The sequence below is a fragment of the Chelonia mydas genome, chromosome 9, assembly GCF_015237465.2.
Source record: "Chelonia mydas isolate rCheMyd1 chromosome 9, rCheMyd1.pri.v2, whole genome shotgun sequence".
Taxonomy (NCBI): domain Eukaryota; kingdom Metazoa; phylum Chordata; order Testudines; family Cheloniidae; genus Chelonia; species Chelonia mydas.
Genome location: NC_057855.1, coordinates 21,629,390 through 21,648,387, shown reverse-complemented (window position 1 = coordinate 21,648,387; position 18,998 = coordinate 21,629,390). Strand labels below are relative to the sequence as shown.

The window sequence follows — 18,998 nt, the reverse complement described above, 5'->3', positions numbered from 1 at the left end:
AGGCGAGCCCACAAACAAATATCCCACTCTCTCCGAGTCCTGGGTCGAAAATATTTACAAATACGACACTTGTCCTTCACATGATTTCCCCAAGTACTTGAGGCAGCTGCTGTGGGGGTCACTTACAGGCATAGGCCTGTTGCAGTCCACAGAGGGCTTAAACCCCGGAGACTGGGGACAAAGTCCCCACTGGGACTCTAATTTCTAACTCCTAACTACACTTAATTACATAACACTAACCACTATAAACAACTATTTACAAGGCCCTAAGGTTCAAAGTGAGAAGAGATGCTCCAACGAACCATCACATGCAGTAAGAAGGAACTGAGCGGGCGTAGGGCATGTAGGGATATACTGACGCATGATCGCGCCACTCAAGGGGGCACCACAGTTGGCTCTAAGGATAGTGCTAAGGCAAATATCTCCAACGACTGCACACATGGGTGCGCGCACACCTAGAATGAAATCGAGATGAGCAAGCACACAAAGAAGAATGTTAGTTTATGACTTTTCTTGAATGACCATCATCTCTATAGCCAGGGTCTCTGTGATCCATGCAAGGGGAATTCTGGAAGGCTCTGAAATAATCAACCAGTGGGGGAGGGGCTGATTGGCTTGTCTCATCTGGTGACTGTATTATCTCCCTCCTTCCCCATGGAATTCAAAGGCTTTTCCAAAGGGGTTGTACCTACTCTTCCCCTCATCCTCAGATCCCCTTAATATGGGACCCCTGGAGCTGTCTTCAAATAGAAACTATAAATGATGGGATTGCAGGATTCTGTAATGTGCACTTTAATAATAAACTCATTAAGTTTTAGGTTTAAGCTCATCCTGAAATGTCTCTGAACAACTACATGGCAAACACAACTGAAGACGTGTTCAGCTTTGGTTTGTCTGCAACTATTAATATCTATTTTCCTCCTGTAAAAATAATCTCCAAAGATGGGGAAAAGGAGATATCTGGGAAGTGCTCTTTTCAAGAGCGAAAAAGGGCATAAAAAACAAACAGATTTATTTAAAAGTGCAGAGCTATAGAGCTGTTTATAGTGGTACAGAAATTAAATGGTAACACCTACACCAAATGTCCAAAATATAAGATCCACCTGGCCTTCCTGCAAAGCACAGCTCTCCTATAATCCTGTACAGCCCACTGTACAAGAAAAAGCCTGGTAGGGGTACAAATTTTATTATTTCTTCACCAAAGGCCTTAGCTAAAGGTGTGCTATGTTTGGCAGCAGAAACAGGGCTACAAAATAATTTCTCAGTAAGTGAAGTTATATGTAGAAACAAGGTTTTTATTTCTTCTGGAGCTTTTGCTGGCAGTTATTCCAGCTCAGAGCCATTGGAGCTGGAAAGTCTGAAGTAAAACTGGTGCCAAAGACAGTCAATTTTTTTATTCTCAGGATCTCTACTGCTAACAGACCTAATTAAAGTATGATACGCCTCTCCAGAGAGAAATTTTAATCTATCAGGTACTTTAACATTTTCTAGACAAATGAGTGGGAGCATCTTTCTGCAATTCACTCTACAGAGAAGAATGGGGAATTTAGAAAGGCTAGATGGAATCTGTAATCCGCACTGTCAAACTACTTGCTTCAATAACATTGGTTCAACCCAGTTTCAAGCCTGGTATTGAGTTAAAGGGGGTTATATGGGGTGAGAAGAGAGGGGTGCCCATGACTTGCTCCATCAACTCGATACCATGCATGCCCCCTGTAGCAGATTTGGATGGCTTCGGCTCTGTCAGTATCGATGATACTGATCAAGCCAGAGATCATTTTCAGCTCAATCGGGGCTCGCTATGGGGACTCACTGACCTTTTCTTAGAGGCCTTATAAGAGTGGATCATCTCTCTGGGCTCACCTCCCTTCAAAGTAGAGAGTTGTGGTGAGAGCTCCTGCCAGGACACCGGGGGTTGAAGGCTGGCTTCATGAGCAGGAGTTTGAGTCTTAGCTCTCTGTCTGCTGGATCTGGGCTTCAGTTGCTGACACAAGCTACACTTTTTTGGAATGTGCTTCTCTCCCAGGCAGTGAACACACTGCAAGTGTCCGCTGGTCACTGGTCTTTGTGAGTCGTACACACCCTTGTCCAGGGAGGTTCCCCACCCACTGGGGTTGGCAGGAAACAAGCCCTTTTCTTTTTTCTCTGCTCTTCTCTTTCTCTCTCTTTTAGGCAGGGCCAAATAAAATACAAACAGAGTAACAAAGGAAAAGCTTTGAGGGAAGCTAAAAACTAGCAATTCTAAAAGAATTAACAATCAGTGAACAGACAGCTATAGCTCTGTCTCTAGCCCGGGGCAATCAAGAAAGAACTGAGGAGGGTTGCATGCGTAGGCTGCATGGACACTGCTACCAAAGTTCTCCAATCAGTAGTGCAGGAACACGGACACACCTACAGTGATACACCTATGGGGGATACATCTTGAAAAACATCATTATTGTACAAGGTGAGTAACTTCTTCCGTCTCTCATGACATCAGTTAAACCCACCATTCCAGCTTGGTGTTGAATTAAAGGTGGTTATATGGGGTGAGAGAATAAGAGGTACCCACTTCCCCAACATAATACGTTTTTAGATAGATTTATTAAAATATCCAGTACATGAATAAATATAGATTCTGAATTTTTTTAAAGTCAAATGTTACACTGACATTTTCTAAATAATCCATGTCATCTGGAAAAGTAAAATTGAATTATAAACATATTTGTAAAATATTTAAAACATCAGGAAACTAATATACAAGACATTCTGAGAGAAGAGATCCAAACAGACACTTAGGGTCATTGAAATTAGGCGCCTAGGTACTTTTGAAAATTCCACTAGGTGCCTACCTTTAAAAATCTGGCCCTTAGTATTAATGGGAATTAAGAAAATCCTCCATATATTGAGATTAGATAAATTTGTATACTTTAATACAGAACTGTGCTTAATATGCAGTGGTCCAAACCCCTCCACTTCCCATCCAAAACAGAAGTCTCTATCCACTGCTAGCCTTACCTCAAATGTAACTTTTTAGAAACACACCTCTGCATAAAATTGATTGGATTCCTCTTTATGCTGGCTGCTTATTTCCATTACTTTCTGGCTGAACAATGAAAAAAAAATTAGTTTTACTTTCCATTTTCCTGTCCTAACATACTGCTACTTTGTTCAGATTGTAAACTCTGTTACAGAGGCATTTCCAGCTCTAAACAAAGATATTTTATAAAAGAAATTATAATATTATAATCACAAACACTTCTAAGTATTACATTTGGGTTGGGTTTTTTTTAAACTCTACATTTTGGGCCTGAGTTTTAAAATTGAGTGCACAAATTGTTAGTTGGTATGTAGAGCCTGGTTTGTATGGTACAAGAATGATCGCTTAAAATACCATTTTACAGGAACAAGGGCCCAATCCTGGTTGGTGTTGAACATGCTCAACACTGTGATAGTTAAGATTACTAATGCTTTAACTTGGGGTTTGATACTGCGAGATGCTGACCATCCTCAACTCCCACTGAAGTCAATGGGAATTGAAGGTTCTTGGCATTTTGCAGGATCATGCCTTGAATATGTATGTTTTTTTTTAAATAAGGCTTTTAAAATGTGAAGTGCTATATGAATGCTAATCGCTTAGTTTAAGCAGGCATGTTGCGTTTAAATGAACTTTTTAAAAAAAACTAAAAACACATTTGTTGATACGTTGCAAACAGTATTTTTAAAAATCTCTCTTTTTTTTTTTTTTTTTTTTAAAAAGAACTGGCATCAAAATTAACCTACCATTTGGAGCTCATGTGTGCTGAGTTATTCCCATAGCATCAATCCAAAGACTCATGCTACTGGGAAATCTTCACTGTTAAGTGTAAATCAATCAACCTATTAAAAATTAACTTCAGTGGGGACATAATCAGTCCCTTGTATTTTAACTAAAGGAATATACTGCACTTAATTTGATTATAGAGGAAGGGTGTCAACATTTTTGTTTCAGAGTAAAGTAGACTACATTTCAAATTAAATGTATGTGCAGTAATATTTAAGATGACATTTATACTGCATTTTCACATTATTTTTTAAAGAAAAAGCTGTAAAAAATAAATAAATAAATAAGATGAAATCCTGGTCCCAGTGAAGTCTGTGGGTGTTCTGCCATTTACTACAGTGCAGGATTTCACCCCATATCTTAACTAGAATTTCTTGCTTGCACATTTACATCATTTAGTAAAGCAGCACACATTCAGCACTTTTCGGGACTGTACTTTTATATTTTACCAAGGAATATTATCCCAAAAGTTTTAGAGTAGCACCCGCATCTACTTGAAAGATACAAGATCACTTATACATGATGTACATAAGGAAACTTGAAGCAATATGATCCAACTAACAGCCTGGAGCCAACAGGATGAACCCCAGTCATTTCATAAATGATTTAATGACCAAAAAATGGTTTCACTGTAGATAGGTGTAGTAGGTCTACTAAAATGCAATATACAAATACTTATAATATACACTTTTTGTACACTGGAGCCAATGACTGGCTCAACACTTTGATTTACCCAGCTCAGTTTTAATGTCTGAAACTCTAGGATTTGTCTTCTCTTCCCATATTTAATTCTGTGGTACTTTTAGCCACACCCTACCTAAAAAATTAGTTTAAAGAAGGGACTGGGTAGTAGATGCTTGAGAAGTAGTTACAGTCTGTTGAAACTGCCTTTCCTAGGTTGGAATCTGTGAACTTATGGCTTTCTTAGAGATAATATGCATCAGTTCTGACTTGTTCTTGATTTTTTCCTGGAGATGTATGTTTAGTATCTTTAGGCTCTCCTACATTACAAATTAGTATGGGCAAGTGATGAAGTAGCAATGTATTTGACTGTGACCCCTTACATGCAACTGAAGAGTGGTACATACTACTTTAGGAGGAATTACCATCCAGCTCTCATTGAGTTGAATGATAATCAGCAAAAAGCAGAGATTCAGAAATGGGCAGGGTAGTGGGGGCAAAGGACAGGAAAAGATAAGAGGAAAATTGGGGTATTAAGAGAGAACCCTGCCCCACACACTCTTCAGTCTTGTCCTTCACATATTTCTGCAGATGGGGGTGATCCGGTGTACTGATTCTGGGACTAATTAATCTAGAGAACCAGTTTAAATTTTTTGTAAAGGATCTATTATTTCAATAGCATTTAGATAAAAACTAAAAAAAGCCTTGTACAATAAATAGTTCAGACATAACAAGAATTCCTATAATTATCCTAACTGCTAATCTCAGTATTTCAGATACTCAGAAAGAAAAAGAAACAATTCTCCCCATGAATTCCATCAGTAAACTAGATGTATGGCATAGCATTTCCATTACTGCCTGCAAGTTGTTGCATAGATCTTGATAAACAAACTGCAAGATGTCTGAAATATAGATCAAAGTTACTTCATTTACAACTGACAATACAGGTTTAGTAAATGAAATCATAATTATCACTATCGTCATAGAAATTAGCATCACTGTTAGAGGGTTTATAGACTGGAGCAATTCCTTAGACTGTCCTCTTTCCTTCTCACTGCCTTTGTGACATACCTTCCCTTTTGAAATCAGCTTTATTTTTGGAGTGAGGATCTTGTTAATCTGACCAATTTCAGTTTTGGACCACACATCCTTCAATAGCTGTCCTATTCGTGGATAAACTTCAACAGGTTTGATATCTGGTAGTTGCTTTTGTTTCAAAGCTTTTATGCGTTGGCGCACATCATCAACCTTTTCAAGGAAAAGAAGTGGAGACTCCTCTTCTTGAACAGATGTATTCAGTGACATTAAATCAAGCTGTTCTTCTCTGATTCTTTTCACGTTTTCAACGAGTGGTGCATATTCTTCAGAAATGTGAGCATTAACTTCATCCAAAGCAGCTAGCAAAGCTTGCTTTTTATGCTCCAGTGTGTCATTAAGTTTCTTAAAATATTGCAATACAGCTTTCTTATCATCTTGAACAATGTTTTCACAATGAGATTTCTGTTCTTCCAACTTTTCAATGAGGAAACATACATTAGTCCAATGTTCATCAGTTAATTGCTCAAGGAGTTTCCCAGGAGTCTCCTTTTCTTTCATGTAGGCACTCTGAAGGTCATCTATGGGATGACCATGATGTTTACCTATTGTAAGACAATGGCCACACACTAATTTTCTATCCAAAAGACAATAAACGTTTAATGGCTGCCTATAATGTTCACTACATGTTGCAACATCTGGGTGGTCTTCTTGCTGATATTTGTCAATGATAGCCTTTAATGCAAAGTTGATAGGTAATGACTCAGTACCAGATGGAGGAATTTCAACAATACTTCTACAGTTGGGACACTTCAGTGGAAGTCTTAGTGGTCTCCATATGGAAAAGTTGCTTGATAGCTGAAGAATGCTTTCCAGACAATTTCTACAAAATGTGTGAGAACATGGTAGTACACGTGGGTCTTCAAATATACTATAGCAAATGGAACAAGTTAATTCCTCCTCAAAATGATGCATTTCCTATAACAACAACAAAAAAAATAGTCCATTTATAGAATTTAGTTTATATATAATGAACTGGTTTAAAATAAATTACAATTTTAATGACCAGCCTACAGTAACATGGAATTTATCAACCAAGGTCCTAGCTGCTAAACTGGTACTTTAGCTGTTATTCCTCAGTGTCTGAAGCTGTCCTAGTGTTCCTGCCTTCCTAATCATTTTTTTATGGTAAATAACTTTATATTTGGGTAGTTAGTTTTAACATATAGTTAGATGGCAATTTTGGGATTAGGGGTTCCCCCAACCCAATTGCTCTCACAGTTCGGGGGAACCTAGTATGCCCAAGATCCCGGGACTTCAAGTGCTGCATAGCCTGTCCCTGGGTCTTCCCAGTTAGTGATCCCCATGACTCCTGCTTATATTGCCAGGGGAGGATCATGTTCCCTCCAGGTTCTTTTCCATCTCATATACAACAAACATTCAAATGCCAACTCTGAAGACATGATGGTGCATTCCATGAGGCCCCAGTCTGATCCTGGACCTTCTAACCCCCCTGTACACAGGAACCACAAAGTAGTGCCCCTCCAGACTTGACATTCCCTCGTCCTATGGGGACTCTAGCAGGCAGAGATGAGAGGAGAGTAAAGAAGCATCCTCATAAGAAGCAGGAGAAATCCCTCCCAGTCAGACAGGTGAGAGTCCGCACCTCAGTATGGGCATGTCTGAAGCTCACAAGGAGCAAGGGTCAGTACTGGGGGCACTGAGAACCAAGTATACTCCAAAACCACTGGTACTGGTACTAGTGGTACTGCCTGTACGGGGGGTGGGAGAGTGGGAAGGACCAACCATAGCACCGCCAAGGGAGAAAAAGAATCAATCACTGAATGTACCGGCAGTACCACACCACAAGGAGGAAGACTCAGTGGTCCCAACACACAGCAGGTGATACTGAAGATCAACACAACTCTGCACTGATGGTTCTGCCCAGAGACTGAAGTCCCTCTCACTCTCCATCTGCTAAACCTGGTTATACCATCCTCCACGACCTAACAGTTTATACTGACCCAGAGTTGAAAATACTCTCAGAACTGATCATTCCCAGAGGGGCTACACAGGACCAGTGAATAGCACAGCGACTATCTACCAGCCACAGTATCATGAGATGTGGTACCAACAGCTTCACCTCTAGAATGCAAAGTCTCATGCTCCTCCAGCAGGTCTGAGGCCAACGCAGTGGGTCTTCAAACCAGTGTGAGATATAAGATTACCTCCAACAGGGTTCCAGAGTCTCCTGGGCACACTTTCACTCTCATAAAATAAACTATCAGGTGTAGAACCAATGGTACCCTCACCAAACTCATAAGGGTACAGAGGGCACCATCTCTGTAACCGTAAGAGCCCACATATTGGACCTACTGGGGCACCTGGAATCCATACTATAGATCTCCTGACTTCAAGAGAATCTGAGCAGGAGTTAGAGATCACCTTCCAGAGAAGAGCTTCAGCCCCCTCAGGAGTGCTATGAGGAGGAGGAGGAACAGCCCAAGCAAGCATGTCCACTCAATCCACCTGCAGCTCTCTTGTCCTCATCTCCTAATGAGGCAGTTGCACTGGCCTCACCATTGCCACCTGATGATCACATAAAATTTCAGAACCTCCTGAGGAAGATCACAGGGGCTCTCCAGAGTCCCCTGGAGGAAGTTCAGGACCCTATCTACAAGCTGCTGGACATCCTCTAGAACATAGCAAGTAGGCACTTTCAGTCAACTAACCATATTGGAACCAGCCAAGACAATTTGGCACACTCCAGCCCTCCACGCCTTTATTCTGAAAAAGATGGAGAAAAGATACTTTGTTCCATCTAAAGAGCATAGTATTTGTTTTCCCATCCTGCCCCAAATTCCTTAGTGGTCCAGGCAGTCACTGAATTCAACAGACTCCACCAGCCTAGATCCACTCCTTCCAACAAGGATGCCAGAAAACTGGAGGGCCTTGGAAGAAAGTTTCTCTTCCACCAACCTACAATTTCATATAATGAATTGGCACTGATGTCTAAATATTACTTTATTCACTAAAATAAATTGTCTGAGTTTGCTAACAAGCTTCTATAGGAACTCAGGCCTCAATTTCAGGCTATTTTTGATGAAGGATAAGCTGATAACTGATTGTTCCTCCAGGCAGCATTAGATGCAGCTGACATAGCTTCCTACTCCATGGCAACTGGTGAGTTGTTACACACCCTCAAAAGACTCCTGGGCAACCCACTGGTCCTTGGGGCACACACCCCAGCACCTCGGAAGAAGTACTCCAAACTACCTTCATACAGACAACATCCTTCTCATCAGCCATTTTACCATCAGAAGGCCACTGAACCTTCTCAGAAATACCAGAGAGTACACTGCAGCAGAAATGTATGCTTTCCCACTCATCCCCCTCTAACCTCATGTCCTTAATAAGATCAAGCAGGACAAAGCGACAGTAATCCTAGTTGCCCCTTTGTAGCTGAGACAGTTTTGGGTCATCAGAATCCTCCAAATGACCTCTCATCTTCGTATATGCTTACAGCTGCTTCCCACTCAAAATGAAGGCTAAACCGACCAACCCACCCCTTCACTTCACAGCCTGATATTTGGACTGACAACAAACCTAGAGGTCATACTCAGAGGAAGTCCACTCCATCCTCAATAAACAGAAGAAAACTGCTCAATCTTCACCCACCCTATGACTGAGATTTTTTTTAAGGGTCTCATCAGAGCCTTTCCTCTGGTATCAAAACCAGATCCTAACTGGGAACTTAATCTGGTCTGCCCGCACTTATGAATTCATTATTTGAAACTTTGGCCTCATGCTCTCTTCTCCATCTATCTATGAAAGTGGCTGTCCTGATGGCTATCACCATGGCCAGAAGAATTAGGTAAATTTGGGGCACTTATGGCAGACCGTGTTCCATAAAGATAAGGTAAACTGAAATTATACCCCAAATTCATTCCAAAGGTTCTCTCCAAATTCCATTTGAATCTATCCATACATCTATCTGTCTTCTATGCAAAATCTCATATCACCAGAGAGGACAAGACGCTCCATTCTCTAGATGTCCACAGAGCTATGGCTTTCTACCTGTAAAGGAAATCCCTGAGATTATTTGTTTCTGTTGTTGACCAGATGAAAGGGGAAAGCAATCTCACTGCAAAAATTCCAGAAATTGATTTCAGGCTACATTCTGCTTTGTTGTGAACAAGTGGAAATTCTTCCCCCACATCAAGGCATGAAGGACCATTTGACCAGAGCACAAGCCACCTCTGTCACTTCTCTCCAGGGTACACCACTCATAGAAATCTGTAGAGCAGCAACATAGTGTTCAGTACACACCTTTACTAGACATTACACCCTGGTGCAGGCTTCTTCTGCAGATGCATCCTGGGGCACAGCAGACCTGCAGTATCTGAGGTAAAACACAGCTCCTCCCATCCTCCTCCTTTGAGTTACTCACAATGAATACACACAGAGACCACTATTTAAAGAAAGAGAAAGGTTGCTTACCTTACCATAACTTGAGTTCTTTGAGATGTGTGGTCCCTATGGGTATTCCATTACTTTCTCTCCTCCCCCTCTGCTTAGGATCCTTCCTGGAGTAGGAACTGGAGTGCCGGTTGGTCCTCATCGCCCCTTATGCTCTGAATTCAGAGCCACGGGTACAGACTATCGATGCAGCTAATGAAGAATCTTCAAATCTTAGGTGCATACACATCCTCAGTGAATACCCTGAAGTACCACGCATCTTGAAGAACTCGTTACTGTAAAGTAACTAACCTCTCTTTTCCAACTTGTTCTGTATGGCAAAGCTGAAAATTAGGAGCTTACTGAAGGTTGCTAGAACATGACAGGACGAGAGGAAACAGGAGGGACTGGCACCACCAGTGGGATCAAAGCAACCAAGTGGGAAAGAAAATCCAGGTGAGAAAAGAACTAGTCAATAAAGTCATTAGGACTTTATGCTTCTAAATCCCTTAGGTGTTTTGGAAAATCTCCCTGATGGCCATTAACTTTTTTCAAAAAAACAGAACACTAATTACATTAAAAGATAGTTATAAACATACTTTTCTAATGTAAGCAATCGTAGTCAGCACAGGGAAATTGCACAATTGTGAATAGAAGGGAGATGGGTCAATGCTATGAAAATTAGCTTTCCTACAAAACATAGGGTATAATCCCTGGCTGCTAATAAAATATAATTGTAAATGTCCATGGCTGCGAGCTATTGCCAAGCACATTGTTTAATAGCTTCTAATTTCCCAGTGATTGCATTATCTTTATTTAGATTATTGTTTTAAAATATTTAGGGCTCTCCTGAATTATAATACCTTACATAACCCAGATTTAATTCTACTACATCATTACTCCTGGGGAAATTCTGTGCTGCTGCGCATGCGCATAATTAACAAGCCCCACATATTTTTAACTTTTGCACAGAAAAAACGTCTGCCAAAATGTTGCTGCAGTTCCGCCTTTTGCCCACCAGAGGGCGCTGTTGCGATAGCCCAAAACAGCAGCTCCCCACCAGCTAAGGAAGAAAGAGAGCCTGCCTTCTTCACAGTGGGCCAGGTTAGGAGACAGGGGCCATGGGGAAACAGACAGCGTGCAGTACTAGGGAAGTCAGACGGGGCACATAAGTGCTATTGGGGGAGGACAGACTGGAGCAGGGGCTGAATGGGAGTGGAGGCACAGGGCCACAGTGGGGAAGGAGGTGCAGGGCCACATAGTGATGGGGGAGGGGTGCAGAGATACAAAGGGACAGGGGGTGGCTGGAGGGATACATGTGGACAGGGGGTGCAGGAACACAAGGGGACAGGGGCAGATGTGCCTGACTGAATGGGAGAGGCTAGCGGTCAGCCAGGGTCTGCATGGGGGAAGCTCCCTAACAATCCCTCCCCATTCCCTCCCCTGCAAAAAAACCCTGTTCCATACTTTTTCCACTCGTACCCAACAACCCTCCAAGTTCACACCCAGTCTCCTTCCCAGCAATTTACTTCTCTCTCCCTCAGCTCCTCCATTATCCCTGACTCCCTTTGCACTGCTTCTGAGGAGTGCGGGAAATACGGTAGTTTAAATGAATTATTACTCAGAGTTCTGTATTAATATGCCTAGTAAGGAATCTATTTGTCAAAAAACATTTCCTGAATCTTTTTTGTTATTTTGTATTGTTACAGATATTCCTGCTAACAGGTATTTTTAAATAAATGACCAAAATAATTGAAACTGGTCTGATTATATTTTGCTATTCTGACAAATAAAATATGCAGAATTTTAAAATATTGTGTGCAGAATTTTTAATTTTTTGGTGCAGAACTTCCCCAGGAGTAACATCATATTGTTCTCCTATAACATTACTGAATTGATTAAATGTATTAAAATGTTCTGGTGCACACAGTAGATTCTAAATTTACAAGTACTGTGTTTAAAGGGTCACTCATCATAAGATCGTGTTTCTTTTGTTTGCTTTTTACATCCTTTTGGTACACCACAAATTTAGGCTTAATCTAAATTCCATTTCAGACCATTTACATGTTTCATTTTTTCCTTTCAGCCAATTTAGTGAAATCACACTTACGTCACAAATGATCACATTAACACTAACTTTTCTAACAAGTTATTCTGCTTCTTTGTGATTGTTTTATTAGGAAAATTAATGTTAACACTGATCACTGCAGCACTTTTGCCTCGTCCCTTTAATTGATTCTGTAGTTCAATTATTTAGATTTTGCTGCATTATAAAAAGCACTTTACTTAATCTTTATTCTGAATCACAACTCCTACTAGGCTCCAATTCTGCAATTGATAACATGCTGGTGGACTGCTGCACCTGCACAAATCTCCTTTAACTTTCCCTTTTTATGGCTATTTGTTTAATTAGGATGATAGCTAATCAGGAATTCTGTTAATTAAATTGTGTTTTATTCAAATGTGTTTCTAATCTTTTTATTGTATCATGACTTGCAGCTGGTTTTGCAGTGGTAATTACTGTATTTGCATAACATGTGTAATTGATCAGTTGACATCTATGATGTCTGACATGTGGTGGTTTATTTCATGTATGTGACTTGAGGAAAAAACAGCTTCTCTATTCAAAAGCTTCAAGACTGGTGTTGGGGAGGAGGTGTGTTTTTCTTTCTTTTGTTCCAAAGATATTGTGAGTCAGATCATTTACCATTGCATTTTGGTGAGGAATACCTTTTTGTATTGGAGAATGACAGCCTTTGTTACTTCGTTGATACAGCTTCAAATCAGCAAGTCTACAGTGGGCTGTATTTGTTGGGCACTCACATTTATGAAATATTTTTGATTTCGTATGTACTGTTATTTTTATTTCAGCATCAATAATATTGCAGGTCAAAATTAAGATCCTTTGGCAGAGCTGGGTGAGGAACCTGCCAACGCCACCTGGCTCAAACCAGTGCTTTTAGTTAACTCAATTAATTCTCAGAGTAAAGACACATAAAATAAACTATTCAAAAATGTCAGATTCATGAGTATTTTGGGACTTGTATTTCAAATTAACTAAAATACTGATTTAAACTACTAAGTCTGTTTACTTCTGTTCATATTGTAATATTTAAGTAAACAGGGTAGTTATTATGAATTAACAGATTTAGCACATAGCCCTGAATTTAAAAATAAATAAAGATAAATCATTTTAACCACACACCTATATCTTATACATCAGGAAAAAATTTGTCAAGGGAGATGGACATCCTTTCATTCAAAAAAATCATTGTGGCCTGTTCTCTTTATGACATATGCAGATTAATTTTATCTTCAGGAAATTAGTTTGAAACTGCAAAATATTATGTGTCCTCACCATAAGAAAAATCAAACAATTAATGAATTTACAAGAAAGCTGTTAGCACTGTTGTGAATCATCTCAAACTATGAAAAAGAATACATATTGAAAACAAACAGCATTTACCACCAGCAAATACGTTTCTTCCTAGTTTGTTCACAGCTACAAGCTAAAAAAGTAAAAAGTGCAACCAACCTGTAGGTTTGTGTTCAGTTCAGGACAAAACTGTTTCATAACTCAAGAACCATACAGCTACTAGCCAGAGGGAGCCAAATTCCCATTACCACAGAAACACCCTGGAATGTTTCCCAGGCAACAGAGATTTAAAGTGTGTTGGCAGTTGCTTATTAGTGAATAGGTTTCAAAAACTTAAAAAAGGATTTACCACAGTAACTTTTGTTTTCAGCATGTACTGCCATCAAAGATCAACACTACAGAGTGTGGTCACATGGCTACAGAACCTTGCAAGTTAGGCGTGCACACACATCCCCTAGCACAACATTCCACTGTTCAAGGGTTCTATGAAGGAGAACTCTGGTAGATATGAGAATGAATTTCTCCATCTTTACTGTCACTACAGTCACACACTTCAAAAGACTATCCAAGAAATTGGTGCTGACATTTGGCAAAGGTATCATGCATTTTTAAAATTCTCCTGTACTGCTTTCTTTCCCATGACTCAACAGTTGAGGATCATGTCTGAGTTGCTCTTGCATAGAGCCTTTCCTCCATAGACATTGAGGAAGCAAAAGGTAATGTCTATATTCAGTTTCACTCTGCTCCTGACAGCAATGTTAAGGAACTACAGAAGCAGTTAAGTTTGGACATCAGGGGGCTGAAGTAAAGAGGTGAGGTGCAGGGAGAGAGAAATCAGAGGAGAGCCCAAAAGATCCAAGGAAAGGGGATGGGAAAGACAAAACAAGTTCCAGGAAGGGAGTTAGCAAAAAATAAGCAAGAAGCTTACTGGGCTGTATAGTTAGGCCCATTATTGTGTTCATTCCAGCAAGAGGGTCATTATTTAATCTCTGCAGATTTATACAGCCAGTACCCTGACATCTGTGTGTTAAGTATTCTTTGCAAGAAATCCTGCAGTTTTCTGTTATGGCACATCCAAAGCTACCAATTTTGACTATATACCAAGGAAGAGTTCTTGTCCATAACTTCATTAATATTTGCCCTATAAAGGCCCAAATTGCCTGATAATGATTGAAATGTACATGGAAGTATATTAAAGGTAAGACGTAAAGGACTGAAGAATTTAAAAGTCACACAAGAAAAAAATATTGCAAATAGACAATTTTATTTTTATTCTTTTATTTTTTAATATTTATGGACAATAAAATGTGCTAAAGAAAAGACGGGTTACCTACCTTTCGTAACCGTTGTTCTTATGTGTTGCTCATGTCCATTCCATTCTACCTGTGTGTGCGCCCATGTGCATAGTCAGAGATTTTTGCCTTAGTGGTATCTGTAGGGCCGGCAGAGGCGTCCTCTGGAGTGCTGCGCTCATGCGTCGGTATATTAGGCACCACTGGCCCTACGCCCTTTCAATTCCTTCTTCCCAGCAATTCCAACAGAGGGGAAGGAGGGCGGGTAATGGAATGGACGTGAGCAATACATCTTGAAGAACAACAGTTACGAAAGGCAGGTGACTGATTTTTCTTCTTCGAGTGCTTGCTCATGTCTATTCTGTTCTAGGTGACTCACAAGCAGTATTGCTGGAGGTGGGCCCAGTGTTCACGGTTGTGCAGCTTGCAATACTGCTCTGCTGAAGCCAACATCATCCCAGGCCTGTTGGGTAGTCACGTAGTGGAACGTGAATGGATGACCAGGTAGCAGCCCTGCAGATATCCTGGATTGGCACCTTGGCCAGGAGTGCTAGCAATGAGGCTTGCTCCCTAGTTGAATGGGCAGTCACAATCGCCAGTGAAGGCACATTCGCCTTTTCATAGCGGAAACAGATGCAGGTGGTGATCCATAATGAAATTCTTTGGGCGGACACTGGACAGCCCTTCATTCTGTCTGCTACCGTGATGAACAGCTGTGTCGACTTATGGAACGGCTTAGTTCTTTCGAGGTAGAAGACTAACGCTCTCCTGACATCCAGAGAGTGTAATCTACGCTCATCTTGTGTCCTGGCTGGCATGAAACTGTGAAACTACCTCGGGCGGAAAGGTTAGATGCAGCCGCAACCAGACCTTGTCCTTGTAGAACACCATCCAGGTCGGCTCTGAGGTAAGTGCCATAATCTCAGAGCCCCTACAGGCAGATGCTATTGCTACCAGAAACAGACCTCAATGTATGAGATTTAAGTCCCCCGGGTCACGGACCTGAGGGTAGAGTCACTCCAGACCTTTTAAAAATCGCACCATCATGTAAGCGAAGACCAACCTGCCCTGGAACAAAGGATGGAAGGCCGAAATAGCGGCCAAGTGGACCTTGATAGATGAAAGAGACTTGGGGAGTTCCCCACCTTTGGAAGATCATGCCGGCTACCTTCAGGTGGAGCACGCACTCGTGGTGAGAGAAGAAGTCCCTGCTTAGGTGATCTGCTAGCACGTTCCTGGCCCCCGGAAGGTGACACGCTTCTAGATGGATTCCATGGTTGATGCAGAAGTCCCAGAGACAGAGTGCCTCTTGGCAAAGGGCTGAAGATCACGCTCCGCTTTGCCTGTTGATGTAGAACATCGAGGCTGTGTTGTCCGTGAGGACTCTGGCCACTCTGACCGACAGGTAAGGTAGAAGACCACACATGCTCCGCGCACTGCCCTAAGCTCTTTGACATTTATGTGTAGCATTGACTCCTCTGGGAACCACATACCTTGGGTCTGGAGGGTGCCGAGGTGCATCCCTGATCCGAGGTGTCCTAAACCAATTCGACTGAGTGAGGAGCGCTGATGAAGGGAACTCCTTCCAGGACTTTTCCGGGGTCGGTTCACCATCGCAGCGTGGTAAGTACTGTCACAGAGATGGTGACAACCTTCTCCAGGTGGTTCCTGGACTGGGAGTAGACCATCGCTAGCCATTGCTGCAGGGATCGCATCCGGAGCCTAGCATGGCGCACCACATATGATATCAGAGTGTGCACAGCCGGCAGCATGTGTTCAGGTGACCCTCCCCCCATGTCCCTCAGTCCTGCAGCTGCTCTTGGGACCCTCCTGCTGGAAGTGCAGAGCGGAGGGAGGGGAGGAAGTGAAGGAGGGAGGAGGGTGCTGATGTCAGGGTGTCCTCCTATCCCCGCCCCGGTATCCCATCTCCGCAGAGCAGGGCTGAGGGGACAGGCTGGCTCAGGAGGACTCGGATCTGCTGCGGTCTGAGTGCCGAGTGTCTCAGTGCTTTTCTTAGAGAGAGAGTGCACTATTTCTGAGATTTCCCCAGCAGCCAGCTAACAGTCTCTGTCATACACACACACACTCTCTCTCTCTCCCCCCTCCCATCTCCGCAGAATGGGGGAGGGGAGACAACAGGATTCAGGACACAGCAGGAGAGCTTTCAGGGAGTATCTTAAAGAGACAGCACACGGCTTTTCCCAGCCACGTGTCTCTCTCTCTCTCTCACACACACACACTCACCTCCCAACACATACTTGTATTATTGTTGTTACTTCTTGGTACTTCCTGCAATGCATATATATTCTCTATAATTTTATTCTTTCAAAGTGTTATTTTAGTGTTTTGACTGGTCTATGCATTTCATAATTTTTATTTCTCTTACACTTAAATGTAATTCTTTGAGTAGTGAGCTCTAAAATGCCTAACCTGTCCTGGCTGGAGTAATTATCCCTATGGTAACTTTTTAAAAATATGTATTATATTTAGGTTTTGTTTCACATATGCACCAAGGTATGTGCCTAAAACAAAATTTATTCCACACATGGATGGAAAAAATTAGAGGGAACATTGGTGGGGATGCAGGGACATATAGGGACAACGGGTGGCTGCATGGGGGACAGGGGCAGATGTGCCTAATTGAACGGGAGAGACTAGGGTTCAATCAGGGTCTGCATGAGGAATGATCCACAATTCCAATGATCCACAATGATCCACATCCGATGAAGTGAGTTGTAGCTCACGAAAGCTCATGCTCAAATAAATTGGTTAGTCTCTAAGGTGCCACCAGTACTCCTTTTCTTTTTGCGAATACAGACTAACACGGCTATTACTCTGAAACCCCCTAATAATCCTTCCCCCCAAAAAACAGTTCCATACTTTTCCCTCCCACACCCAAACAACCCTCCAGGTTCACTCCCAGGCTCCTTCCCAGCAATTACTTCCCTTTCCCTCAGCTTCTGCATTATTCCTGACTCCCCCAAACCTTTGGACTGCTTCTGGGGTGTGTGGGAAATACATTTCTGTATTGTAATGTAAATTAATTATTACTCAAAGTTCTGTATGCTTACTAAGGAATCTATTTGTCAAAAAACATTTCCTGAATCATTTTTTGTTTGTATTGTATTGCATTTTTGTCTGTATTGTTACAAACATACTTGCTGAAAGGTATTTTGAAATAAATTACCAAAATAATTGAAACAGACATGATTACAGTGTGTTATTTTGATGAAATATGCAGAATTTTAAAATATTGTGTGCAGAATTTCCCCCGGAGTAGCTTATCCAGAACATCTCATCTAGTTCTGGAAGAACACTTCATCCAGTTCTCTGAGATCCAAAAATTCAGTTTGACTCAGGCCAGTCCTCACTTACACACAGCCCCCCAACCTGAAGCAAATACTCACCAGCAACCATATACCACACAACAAAAACACTATCCCAGGAACCTATCCTTGCAACAAAGCCCGTTGCCAACTCTGTCCACATATCTATTCAAGGGAGACCATCATAGGACCTAATCACATCAGTCACACTATCAGAGGCTCATTCACCTGCACATCTACCAATGTGATATATGCCATCATGTGCCAGCAATGCCCCTCTGCCATGTACACTGGCCAAACCGGATAGTCTCTACACAAAAGAATAAATGGAAATAAATCAGATGTCAAGAATTATAACATTCAAAAACCAGTTGGAGAACACTTCAGCCTCCCTGGACACTCAATTACAGACCTAAAAGTCGCAATTCTTCAACAAAAAAAAACTTCAAAAAGAGACTCCAATGAGAAACTGCAGAACTGGAATAAATTTGCAAACTGGACACCATTAAATTAAGCTTGAATAAAGACTGGGAGTGGATGAGTCACTACACAAACTAAAAACTATTTCCCCATGCTAATTTTCCCCCTGCTGTTACTCACACTGTCTTGTCAACTGTTTGAAGTGGGCCATCCTGATTATCACTACAAAAAGTTTTTTTTCTCCTGCTGATAATAGCTGACCTTCAGCAGCTGACAGCTGAAGCCAAAGAAGTCATGGAGGTCCACTAAAGTCACGGAATCCATGACTTCCATGACTAAATAGTATACTGGATCTATGAAGGTAGGTGTGGTGATTAAGGAACCACCCCAAACACACCAAGAAATCTGTTATCTACACCCAAGCACTCAGATACCACAGAATATGCTCTCAGGAGAATGTCTAGAATATACACCTAAAGCCACTCAAAACTGCCTTCATAAAATAAGGACACTCCACCAAAGAAGAAGATTGCATCATTAAATGGGCCACCCAAATACCCTGAGAAAACCTGCTTAAATACAAAAATAAAACCCTCTCCAACCACACA

General features: G+C 41.5%; 1 protein-coding gene across 5 annotated transcripts in view; it reads right to left on the bottom strand.

Annotated features, from left to right (window-relative positions):
• TRIM59 (tripartite motif containing 59) overlaps positions 1 to 18,998 on the bottom strand; it is a 98,027-nt gene that overhangs the window by 67,061 nt on the left and 11,968 nt on the right. The window contains exons 1-3 of one of the 5 annotated variants that reach the window (XM_043522320.1): positions 10,024 to 10,539; positions 5,555 to 6,496; positions 2,173 to 3,081 (exon numbers count right to left, since the gene is read on the bottom strand). In XM_043522320.1, the coding sequence (XP_043378255.1) occupies positions 3,013 to 3,081; positions 5,555 to 6,496; positions 10,024 to 10,026 (1,014 nt within the window). In that variant the 5' untranslated portion in view covers positions 10,027 to 10,539 and the 3' untranslated portion in view covers positions 2,173 to 3,012. Of the gene's footprint in view, positions 1 to 2,172; positions 6,497 to 10,018; positions 10,540 to 18,998 lie in introns of those variants that run through there. The other 4 variants (XM_043522321.1, XR_006283719.1, XM_043522319.1 and 1 more) reach the window with 4 other exon arrangements.